The following is a 12763-nucleotide window of genomic DNA, read 5'->3' on the forward strand; positions in this document are numbered from 1 at the left end:
TACTGTAGGACCTAGTTGCTTTCTTGGCTGGTGGTAATACTCCCACATGGTGTTAAGTAAGAAATCCTGGCAGTGACAATGGTGATGCATGTCCAGATCAGTGTTCCCTCAGCATTGCTGTCCTTCCCCTTATCAGTAACAGCGGTCCAGGCAATGCTGTCAGTGTAAACTTGCTAAGTTGTTGCAGTACACCCTGTAAATCATTCAATTTGAAGCCACAGTGTGCCAGTGATGGAGCTGGAGCACCCACCCAGGTAAGTTGTACATACTGTTGACTTGAAGTTCACAAAGAAAAACTTTGAGAGAAGAGGAAGTAGACCACTTGTTGCTTAGTCTCCTGCCTTGCTGTTATAGCCTAGTGTTCATGCGGTTAAACTCCTGGGCAGTGGTGACCCATAAAATGGTGATGGCAGGGGACTTGGTGATTATGCTGCCATTGAAACTCATGGGTAGGTAATGGGCTTTTCTTGTTCAAAGTGGTTATTGCCTGGTGCTTGCGCAATTGAATGTTATCTGCTGCTTGTCAAGCCAAGCCTGGGATGTTATACAGCTCCTGTAGGCTGGTATGAATGGTTACATTTTTGAAAAGTTGTAGATTCGTGTGAACACCGGAACCATCAGTGAACAGTTCAATCCCTGAACTTATCATTGATGAGGTGGTGGAAGATAATTAGGCTGTAGATGCTTCCCTGAAGAACTCTTGCATGGGGCTTCAATGGTTTGCTTTCAACAACAGCCATATTCTTGTTTTTAATCCAACTGTATTGAACCTAATGTACCTGTTTTGGTTGAATACATAAAATAGCAAGAAAACATAATTGCAATAAACCAACTCTTACTCTGTCTATGCTTTTACTAGACTTTGTACTCTAAAATCCCTATGCTTAACTCCCTATCCTTTGCTCTGTGGCCAACCTGACCACTCCAGTCTCAGCCTAGTGTCCTGTAATGCCATGTGCAGTGTCACAGGAAGTTAGTGGTTATAGAATTCCTTTAACATAGTTTAGTGGACTAATGTGCACTGTAACTACACATTATTGATGTGTCACTTAACTGACAATATAACAGCTGATTCTATAATAGATCACTTCATGAACTTATAAATTCTTAAAATATTAAATTGGTAAACTTGCAGCATTAGTGGGGGATTTTCTTTACTAAAGCTGCATGTGTGCATTTAGAATTTTTGAATTAAATGTATAATTCATGTACTTTTCTTGCTAGTAAGTCTGGTGTGAATGGCATATTTCTATGCAAAATTTGTCAAGGATTATTCTGTTATTATGGAGCAACTTATAAGGCTTTAAAATACTCAAAAAAAAAAGTGGGTGTTTGAGGGTGTGAGGATTGATTTTTCCATGAATCCTTCACCCTCCCACTCCAGAGCTCAGTGCACAGCCAGTGTATGATTAACATTCAGTAGCCACTGTCTTAAAATTAATAAAATGTATATTTGAATCAGCCCCATTGCCTAACTCTGGCTCATGATTTTCACTCTACTTGCAGTTGTGGATCGGTACTGAGAGACATGGGAGAGTTCCACCTCCTGTAGCATGAACTTAACTCATCCACTGCTGAAGAAGAGATTAATTCAGAATCCTGGACCAAGAGTAGTGGCACTATTACAAAGACACAAAATATTGTAACCTTTGAGATGTTGAATCTATATTTGTAATTTCAGTTTAATTTGAGATTTATGGTTTTGTTTTAATATTTTCAGTTTGGAAGCATGGATCAGAAGTTGGCTTTAGCTCAACGTATTCGTGGTCATGTTTTACCCTTGGCTCTACAGATGTATGGTTGTCGTGTTATTCAGAAAGCATTAGAATCCATATCAGCTGACCAGCAGGTAATTGTAAGTTTGAACAGATTTTTCCTAATTTAAGTTAATTGTTGGTAGAAATGAATAAATAATTGCAGAAATATTAATGTTTAAAGATTTTTCCAATGAATTATGCTTGTTTTTAATACTTCTCTTCTTCATGCAGAATGATATGGTAAAGGAGCTGGATGGTCATGTTTTAAAATGTGTTAAGGACCAAAATGGAAACCATGTTGTTCAAAAGTGCATAGAGTGTGTGCAACCCCAATCCCTCCAATTCATTATTGATGCTTTTAAAGGGCAGGTAAGCAGTTTTTTTTTGTTTTATGAACAAAGGTTCCAGCTTTATAAACAGGGAAAACTGTATTAAATTAAATGCTATTTCATGTATGTTTCCAAAATATGATTTCAGATGTGCAATTGTATAAATAAGAATGGTTTGCCATTAACGATTTGGATCCTCTTGTACAGCATTTGAGCTGTGAAATAAAACAATGACGTGAACCAACTAATATTCTTTTTTGAGAGCCAATATCAGTTGAATCAGAAAATCTTTTGAAAAATTTCTCACGTGGATATCTGGGATAGAGAGTTGTGGTAACTTGACAAGAGATCAAACACATTTAAATACTTAATCTCCTTTACTATTTAAACTGTAAAATAACAGTGCAGCCTATACACATAATTTAGCAACAGCGATGAATAGGACTAGCTCTCCTGGCTACAGAAACAGCCCCCACTAAATACGCTGAAGCCATTCCCAATCAAAGTCGTCCAGTTTCCTTAGTGATGAAGGAATCACCCACAGCCACCAGGCTCACATTCATCGGAACCGCAACTCTGAAACAACTGGTGAAGACCAGTCCCCCTCTGTTTTCTGAAATAGAGACCACTTGATGCCCTATCCATCAGGTACCATTTCCTGTTGTGTCTCCACCGTAGCATTTCTTTCTGCTGTGTGGTCTGAAGATTTTGTTGTTTGAGTTGCGGCTCTGATGAATGAATGAGAGCCTGGTTTCTGTGGGTGATTCTTTCACCAGTTAGTTTAATCACAAAGGAAACTGGACCATTTTGATTGAGAATGGCTCCAGGGCGCCAGTGTTGGTTTCAATCAAAATTTCTCACATAGATACTTTCATTTAAATTGAAATGTCTCTCCTTAGCAAGGTGGTCATGTCGCTCCTTTTGCTTTTCCTGACTCCTTCCCATTCTCATTTTGACATCTGGATGCAGCAGATTCAGGTGAGAGTTTGGCTTCCTACTCATCAGCATTTCAGCTGGTGAGAGCCCGGTCATCATTTGTGGCATGATATGGTACTGAAACAAGAACCATGGGAGCTTGGTTCCGAGGGTTCCGCCTGTCGCCCTTTTCAGACCTCCATTCAGTGTCTGCACAGCTCGCTCTGCTAAACCATTCGATGTGGGATGAAAAGGAGCAGTGCACACATGGGATATTCTATTTCTCTGCATGAACTCCTGGATCAAGTTGCTAGTAAATGTGCTGTTATCAGAGGCAAGAGAATCTGGTAAGTTGTGAGTGCCATAAACTTGTAATAGGAGCTGTGATGTTGCTCATGATATGTGCTTCCAGCCACTTAGAATATGCATCCACAATGATTAGAAACATATGTCCCATGAAAGGCCCTGCAAAGTCCACATGGAGCCTGGACGAGGGACAGTCAGGCCACTTCCATGGATAAAGTGGTGCTGGTGGCACCATCTTTTGGTTGCACTCACACACCAGACAGGATTTTGTCTTGTTTTCCAAATGCTGATCCATGTCGGGCCACTAGACGTATGACCTTGTTAAACTTTTCATCCGGGAGGCACTCAGGTGAGTCTCATGGACTTCATCCAAGACCTGCAGGTTGGACAACCACTCTGAACCCCCAAAGAATGCAACCATCCTGCACACTTAGTTCCACTTTGATTTCACAGATGGTCTCAGTTCATCATACCCTATATCAAGAGGCCAACCTGCATTAGGAACCTTTTCACCTGGGGCAGGGCAGGGTCCTAGTTGTTCCACTCTTTAATCTGTTTTAATTCACAAAGTTTCATGAGCAAGGAAATTGTCTCTGGCGGAAATAATGTTTTGGTGGGCATGTCTGGTAAAGGAAGCGACTTAGTGCTTTTGCACTGTCCTTCCCCACCCCATAGACAGTTATTCTGATAGGCTAACAATGTAAGAGCCCAGCACTGTATTCATGCCGAGGCCGTGGGAGGAATGCATCTGGATATACTGAAGAGTTTCATCCATGGCTTGTGGCCTGTACGTATAGTGAATGAACGACCAAAAGGGTACTGATGAAAATGTTTCACAGTGAAGATAAGTAGCTATACCTTGTCTAGCTCTGGCTATCCCTTCTTAACTAATGTCTGTGTGCTTGATGCAAATCCAATGTTTTTTTTCCAAACTGTCCTCCATCAAATGAGAGACCAAGCCATAGGGCGTGACATGACAGAATGAGCTCTCTGTCCTGATCAAAATGAACCAGCAGATCAGCTGATTGATTGTAGCAATGGCTTTACATTCTTGAAAGCTTTCTCTTGTGTTGACCCCCATTTCAATTGGGTCTCTTTGTGGAGCACCAGTGACGTCAACACTGTTGAAAGGTCTAGCAGAAACTTCCTGTAAGCCCAGAAATGACCTGAGTTCAGACGCATTCCTAGGATTGGGAGCTTCCTTGTTAGCTCTGACTTGCCCTCCACTGTAACTTTGTGATCCAGATATTCTACAGTGTGTGCCTGGAAGATGTACTTGCACAGTCCTGCCTCTGAAAACACTTGTTGAGGTGCTCCTCCTCAGTTTTCCCTGTGATCAGGATGTCATCCAAGTAAGTTGCTGTGTTGGAAAACCCCTGCAACAGATTCTATTGTCTTTTGAAAAATCATTGAACTGGAGGACATCCCAAAACTAGAGGGTTGTATTTGAACAAACCTTTGTTGGTGTTGATTGTAATATACTGTTTTGAGTTCTCCTGTAACAGAAACTGCTGGTAGGCTTTGCTCGGGTCAAGTTTTAAGAATGTTTTAAGTTTTAAGAATGAGTTCAATGATTCCTCGCCTCAGGAGCCACCTCAATTCCTCTTCCATTTGAACTTTCATGGTATAGGGCAGTCCTGGGCTTGAAAAAGCGAGGTATAGTCCGCGGTCCACAAACAGCTTAACTGTGGTGCCTGGCAATGTGCCCAGTTCATCTTTGAAAACTTCAGGGTATTTCTGAATGAGATCCTCTGTCATCTGTGTGTGTTTTGTCTCACCCCAGTTCAACTGAATTTACTGAACACCCTGGGAGACTGGCACAAGCCCTTTTTTCACCAGGAGCCATACACTTGCATCTTGGCCATTGTACGCAGTGACTACTTTTAAAGTTCCAAACAATGATATAGTTGCTCCATTGTAAGTCCACAGTTTGATACCTGCCATGGACAAATGTGGATTAATTAGGGCAAGCCAGCAGGGATTTTTTTTTAAAGGCAAATAATGATCAACTAACTAGATTGAGTTTTTTAACACATGACAGTTGATGTCATGTGTCTGAATTTTCAAAAAATTATTTCATATTGCAATTTTTTCATAGTTTCATAGTGCATAGACTTGCCAGCAAAGTTGAAGCCTGTAAAATAAGAGAGAAAGTGGTGGTATTGATACAAAGTTGGCCTAGTGACTTGGTGGTGAACACTGATTTTCAGACTGAAGCAAGGTATATGCTGGGGTTCCCTAGAGGTGGCGCTAAAACCACTACTTTTCTTGATCTCTTTTAATAACCTAGACATGGATAAGAGGGAACAATTTAAGATGGCACCAAACTTATGAACTATGCAGAGTATAGTGATTAATACAAGACAAGCTGGTGGAATTGACAGATATGTGACAGTTGAAGTTGAATGTAGAGAAGTATGAAGTGGTGCATTTCGTAAGAAGTATGAGGAGAAGCAGTAAAAAATAAAGGGCCCAATTCTGAGGTGATGCATTAACATATCAGGTCAATGATCTTTCATCATTGTCTCCCTGCATTAATACTGTACAGGATTTATTTTTCCTATCTTTAAAACTGTTTTTAATTTTGTAAAATTCTTGTGTTTTTTTTCTAACAGCAAAGTCTTGTTTCCTCAGCAACTGATAATTATTTTCTAGGTCTTTGTGTTGTCAACTCATCCTTATGGTTGTCGAGTCATTCAGCGTATCTTGGAGCACTGCACACCTGAGCAGACTCTTCCGATCTTAGAGGAATTGCATCAGCACACTGAGCAATTAGTACAGGTAAGGAGAGCAGATAACATATTAGCATACAAAATGCATGAATCCATTCAAATCTATCCCTTTCATTATAGAGGAGCAGACAAAATAATCAAATTATTTTTCTTTTACATGGGATTCTGAGATCCTCACTAGTGTTTTGAGATCACATTCTACAACTCTGTCCATTTAGAATCACTGGTTAATGATGGCAAAATAAGTTAAATTCTATTCTAATTTTTCCAGGCTTTTTCTTGGTGGTTTTTAGTCAATTCTGATGATCACATTCTTTAATAATTTATCCATTTTATAAGCAGCAAACCCATGGCCTTATTTATAGGTGTATGAGTACTTTATAGGACTTGTGCCATTTGAATTATGATATATACAGGATACTGGACACATCTGTATTTAGGAAAGGGAAACTAGTGTTTTGCACTTTCTAACATAACATGCACTACTTATAATCACCACCGACATCATACATCCATTGTCTTTAATTGCAAACTGTCTGCTTACCTGTGCAGAGTACTCACCGTGACATGATGCCAGTCATCTTTTAAGAAACAAAGTAAGTAATTTTAAAAAAAGGAAAGTATGCTATATACAATACTTAAAGCAGATGATCAGTAATGACTCGCAAACTTCATTTGTTTTGATTTGGAAGTGCACTTGTGGCACTGGTATATATCCATTTACATTTTAAACTCTGGACAGTTTCCGCTTACTCACTACTGGGCTCCGCACTCTAATAACTGGAGGAATGCAAAAATGAGATGCACAGTTTGGTTTTCTAAATAAATTAAGAAATGCAAAGCGTGGATATGAATATAATCAAATTGTGAAGTAAAATTCTGAGGAAGAAACAAAGGAATTGGGAGAAGATTAAAGAAATGACAAAAATAAGGAAGAATGTTCTTTACATGCATCCTAAAATATTGCATGTAAAGCTTTCTGCTATATATTGGAAATGAATTTAATTTCGACAAATGAAAATTTCAGATTTTAAGTGTACTTGGTCACACAACTCTTGTAAATCCATTCCAAAAATTATTTTCCAAATAAGTGAAAATGACAGGCAGGAAAAGATCTGGAATATCATGATTAGACATAAAGTCCTAACTCTTGCAAGCGTTAAACAGAAAAAAAAGACTTGGATTTAGAAAAACAACCTCTGGAATATTTCTCTCTGACTTCTAAAGGCATTCAAAACTGCTTTTGGAGATCCCGTTGACCGCATGAATATTACCTGTTATTCCACTTACGTTTGCGACAATGAATGGGTTCAGCTCCATCTTGAAGGCATACATAGTTAACACAGAAAATAAGCCAATACCTTTCTGAGACTCTGAGAATAGGAGAGTTACCTATCCATCTAGTCTATTCCTACACTTGTATAGCTTAAATGTGTTTCTTGGTCCTTCTCAATCTAATAGATATCCATTTTAGCCATTTATTATTTTGTATACTTATCAGGTCACTTCTAAGACTATGCTGTTCTGAAATAACTGGATGACTATTTTAAAGCGATCAGAGTCTTAAAGCTAGGAATCTTTCTTGTAGCTCTCCTTTTGATCTTTTCCAAGGCCAATGTATCATGAAAAACTAGCCTCAATGCTTGAGATGTGGTCTAACCAATGACCTATATAGTAGTAGAATGATGTCCTCTGATTTGTACATGTACAACATGTACTAATACACAAATAATAAATAAATTTATATTTAAAAAAACAACTAGTATGAGAAAGTTTATCTAAATTTTATTTCTAAGATTTAATTTTCTTTGTTTAATTAGGATCAATACGGAAATTATGTCATCCAGCATGTTTTGGAGCATGGGCGTCCTGAAGATAAGAGTAAGATTGTTGCTGAGATAAGGGGAAAAGTTCTTGCTCTTAGTCAGCATAAATTTGCCAGGTATAAGAATTTGTATTTCATGTAAAAATGTGCTTCAGTACTAGATAATGTAAATACCTGAAAAATGTTCCTTTTTTTATTGAATTTGTGCTTAATTGAATAAGTGTCCTTGAACCAAATATTTGAACATATACATATGATCAGAGTTAATGTTATAGTAAACATAAAAACAACCTTAGTACAGTGAAATATTGCAAGTGTTTCTTAGGTCTATCATTGAAGATTCTCCCTTTCCCGCCACCATTTAAGTTAGATTTTTTTTCTGACTTGTTTTCTTAATCTGCAAGCCATAAAATTTGAATATAAAATTAATTCAGCTTAGGATACTGATTAGACTTGTACTGTGGATTTTTTTAAGCAATGTTGTTGAAAAGTGCGTCACCCATGCCTCTCGTGCTGAACGTGCGTTACTGATTGATGAAATCTGCTGCCAGAATGATGGCCCCCACAGTGCCTTATATACAATGATGAAAGATCAATATGCCAACTATGTGGTTCAGAAAATGATTGATGTAGCAGAACCTGCTCAACGTAAAATTATCATGCATAAGGTAAATTTTACTGATATTTTTGCATAACTTTGAATGCATTGTAATGTGCAAGATGAAATGGTTAAAGTAGCAAAGATACACATTCAGTGCTGTTACCGTAAGGGGTTGATTATTTTGTTACTGCTGCTTGGGCAAGGAGACTGCAATTTAAACCATGTAGCTTTTTATTTGAAGATGTAATTGTGTTCAAATGTATGTACCATTCCATTAGAATGAACAAGTTTTACAAATCACGAAAGATCTTCAAAGGCTAAAAACTCTCTCTCTTTTCTAACTCTGTATTTTACTTCCTTATGGTGGATTATGTTAATTTCCATTTACTAATCTTGGTTAAAAATATGCAAGTATTAACTTACAGCCAAATTTCTGATAAAATTAACAAAAGGGGGAAATAAAGACACTTGAACTTATGGTGGGCACTGATCCATTATAAAAATTGCAACCATGAAATGCTTGAGCTGATTTAAAAGATCTTTCTTAAATGTTGTATGTTTTTTGATTGTGTATAGATTCGACCTCATATTACAACCCTTAGGAAATACACTTATGGAAAACACATCTTAGCCAAACTGGAAAAGTATTACATGAAGAACAGCACTGACCTGGGGTCAATTGGAGGACCACCAAATGGAATGTTGTAAATTGAAGTGATGCACACAGAAGAACTTCTGAAAACTGTTCTACTTAAATATTGAGTGTGCCAAAGCAGAGAGACTTTAAACACAACTTAACTTGTAATTATTGCATCCCCTATTTTTTCTTCCATTAATTGTGAATTGTGTGTTTTACCAGTCAACTCTACTTCAAATCCTAAATGTGCCCTGAATTTGTGTGCGTTTTGTTTCTCCTTAAAGTACTTTTGTTGGAGATTTATTGAAAAGCCTAGGTAAAACGCAGAATATATGAACTTAATGTAATAGCATCAAAATAACTTTTGTGTGTTTTGTAAATTAAACCTTGCAAAATTATTAGAAGAGTTTCAAGTAGTATATTCACAACTTTTAAATTCTAATCATTTTAGATACTTGCTGCATAATGTAGTTCTCAGGCCCAATAGATTAAATTTTATGATGGAGAAAAATATTAAATTAGTCAAAAAACAGAACCTGTATAAAGTTAAGTTGTGTTTCAGCAAGTTACTTTTTGACAACAATATTTAAATAGCACAACAGTTATGGTCTGTTGAAATATGTAATTCAGGGAAGGCTTAAATTACAGGCTGATATGTAATGTAACTCCTGATGTTTACTACGGAGATGTCAATACTCAATAGGTTTTATTTTTTGAGATAAACACTGCCCTGCTTTTCTATTTCAGTGATGTATAGAAGTACTGTACATACATATGTATTTAACCATTGTACAAGGGGGCAGTAAGGAATCATGATGGTACACATACCTAAATATACAAATTGTCTGAAAAGTTTTTTTTGCTAGATTTGGCTTTTCAGTCTATTTTGCAAAGAGATGAGGGGATTTGTATTTTTCAGTATCTAAATTAAGAATGTTTATGAAGGTGTGGTGGATTTATTTTTACTTTCTCAATTTAAAGATTTGGCAATCTTGGGCAGATTTGAAAATTAAGGGGCCATTGACTGGTAAGCTTGGTAGCTCACCGTAACGCATGCAAAAACTAATGAAATAGACTTTGTTTTACTTATAAATATGTAGTGTATACGTGTAGACTTTGCAATTTATAGGTGTAAGTTTACAGTTTGAAAAAATGAAATTTATTGTTTTAGTGTTTAATCATATGCTTGGCCATCTTAGTACTGCATAGTTTGGTTGTACAGTTGTACATTTGTAAACCTGATGCTGTAAATGTTAAAATGTCTTTTACCCTTCAGAAAACAAAGTTTGCATTTTAGTGTATATTCACTAACTCACTCCTCTGCCCTAGCATAGTGTTGTATAATGTAAATTTCTTTGAATCAAGATTTTTTAAGAATTGTATCTTTATATGGCTTACAAATTAAACTTGCTTTCTTTTATTCTATTAGGACAGTAGGTTCTGTTTATAATCGCAGCTGTTGAAATTCTGTTAATATGGTAATTTTTGAAAATTTTACAAGTGTAATGTTGTACAAGTAAAAGTTGTTCGTAGTCAAATTGAAAAGTTTGAACTAAAACATCTAGTTACCATGGAAACCAAATGTTCTTTCCATCTTTTAAAAGTGGCATGATTTTTTTGTACAGAAGAGTACTGTATTTTGGAATTGTCTACCTACATGTAAGTGGAAGTATGTATGATATTGTCAATTTTTCATTTGAACATAAGGTTGTAACACTACACATAGATGATGTACATTTTACAGGAGGCCTTGTGTACATTTCCTGATGACATTTTGCAGGCAGAATTGTGACCATATGTGTATAATTAATAGTTATTTGTATTCTTTGCCTCTGGAAATATTTTGAAATATGCTTTGTATATTCAGTTTCTGAAAGATATAAGATTGTGCTTTGTATTTTGATGATCCTTGAAAGTCAGTATTTTGTATTAACAGAATAGTTTGTGGATTTGGAACAATCTGGAATTATTTATCTTGAGGCCTTTGGATGTGATGTCCTTAGCACTGAAAAGATAAAAAGTTGTTTTCATTAGGGCTGTGCAGTCAGATTTTAAAAAAAATGAACTAAAGCATCAGTGAATTAAATTATTCGATGTTGAAGCTGTAATATTTTGTAATTATTTTATACTATTAATTTGTGCAGTCCTTTTTTTCTGTTACAACGTTTAGATTTTCCAATCTGACGTAGTTAAGCTGTACTATGGCACTTCGCTTGCGAACTTTCAAATTGCTTTGCAGTACTTATCTCTTCCAAGAGCTGCAAAAAGTACATCATCAGGAAAGAGCATGTTGGCCATGTTTAAATGACTGGCTGTTGGGCCTACTGCGTTCAGAAAGCCAGTAGGTTTGTTTTGGCACAGCCCTAGTTTCCATGGCAACTATTTATTTGTTGTGTGAAGGAAGTCACTTTGTGCGATTGTTCTCTGGTTTTAGCTTGGAAAGCAGGGGTCTGGGTGAAAATGCAGATCAAGAAATTTAAATATAACGTTGATAACAAATGGAACAAAACCACTAGGCATTTTACTGATATTTCTTCTAACATGGATTGTTGATGGACCATTTTATCTTGTGTTTAATCAGGTCTGCCACCTGGCTCCCTGGCAATTAAGATGGAGTAATGTTATGTTCATTTAATTGTATATGCTGTATAAAAAAGAAAAAAATGTGAATAACATATGAAATAAACCTGTTGTGTTTTCTGCAGGAGATGTGCCTTTTCATCCTTAATTATATCCTTTAACAATGTGCAAGTATAAGCCAACAATTTAAATTGAACATTTCTCGTTTTCAACAGATGGATTTTGAATAATTGAATTTAACACATTTGGCTCCACATCTCTCTTCCACTGAGTGCATATTTATATTAACTTTACTCTGCAACTATCCTCTTTATTTTAAAATAACATTTTAGCACCTCAGTCTTACAGTCTGGGATGTATCTTACTTTCTTAGATGGATAATGACTGGAGGAGGAGAGAGAAACCTATAAAACCCTCGAGGGTCTGACTGTGTAGATGCTGGGAAGACTCAAGCTAAGGGTCTATTTTCAGGATTGAGGATCTGCCATTAGGGATGGATATGAGAAATTTCACTAGATTGTAAGTATTTGGAATTCTCCACCTCGGGAGACTGGATGCTTCAGTCATTAGCTGTATTCAAGATCTTGAGGAATAGGCTTTTGGATGTTATAGGATTTGAGAGAGAGGTCGGACACAAGTGAAACGGAGGTGGATCAGCTACTAATGAATTTTGAGCCAATTGAAAGAGCTTATATAGCTGAATTCTGACACTTACATCAATGACAGAATGTTTCAAAACGAAAGTTCAGCAAATATAGTAGGGAGGGGGTGAGAGGTGGAGAGGGAATAAAACCAAAAAAAGCATTGACTTTAAAATCATATCAGATTAAAGAAAGAATATAGTTTCAGGATGTGAGTAACATTAGTATAATTGAATAATTTAAACAAGTAATCTTGCACTCTTCAACAAAATCTGATATACTCAGTTGAAATAATTAGCCATGCATATTGTATGATTGTTTGGGGACGTGCAATTTTCTGCCATTTGGCAGAACTTTGACTTTTGGAAAATTGAATTCCGTATTTTAATTTTTTTTCCAACCTCCAACTCCCCTTGGCCCAAGTCTTGGTGTTTGCCAAG

At 36.7% G+C, this 12763-nt stretch overlaps 1 protein-coding gene across 8 annotated transcripts in view; it reads left to right on the top strand.

The window, feature by feature from the left end:
• The window catches only part of LOC145344909 (pumilio homolog 2-like), a 123182-nt gene extending 111376 nt beyond the window's left edge, over nucleotides 1-11806 (top strand). For 4 of the 8 annotated variants that reach the window (XM_080192219.1, XM_080192220.1, XM_080192225.1 and 1 more), the window contains 6 exons: nucleotides 1721-1855; nucleotides 1989-2126; nucleotides 5963-6088; nucleotides 7860-7981; nucleotides 8340-8532; nucleotides 9042-11806. In XM_080192219.1, coding sequence (XP_080048345.1) covers nucleotides 1721-1855; nucleotides 1989-2126; nucleotides 5963-6088; nucleotides 7860-7981; nucleotides 8340-8532; nucleotides 9042-9173 — 846 coding nt within the window. In that variant the 3' untranslated portion in view covers nucleotides 9174-11806. Of the gene's footprint in view, nucleotides 1-1720; nucleotides 1856-1988; nucleotides 2127-3055; nucleotides 6089-6591; nucleotides 6636-7859; nucleotides 7982-8339; nucleotides 8533-9041 lie in introns of those variants that run through there. The other 4 variants (XM_080192221.1, XM_080192222.1, XM_080192224.1 and 1 more) reach the window with 3 other exon arrangements.
• The last annotated feature ends 957 nt before the right edge of the window (nucleotides 11807-12763 follow it).

This window comes from Carcharhinus amblyrhynchos, chromosome 7 (assembly GCF_965287045.1).
Source record: "Carcharhinus amblyrhynchos chromosome 7, sCarAmb.v2.hapA, whole genome shotgun sequence".
In the NCBI taxonomy this organism is placed as follows: Eukaryota; Metazoa; Chordata; class Chondrichthyes; order Carcharhiniformes; family Carcharhinidae; genus Carcharhinus; species Carcharhinus amblyrhynchos.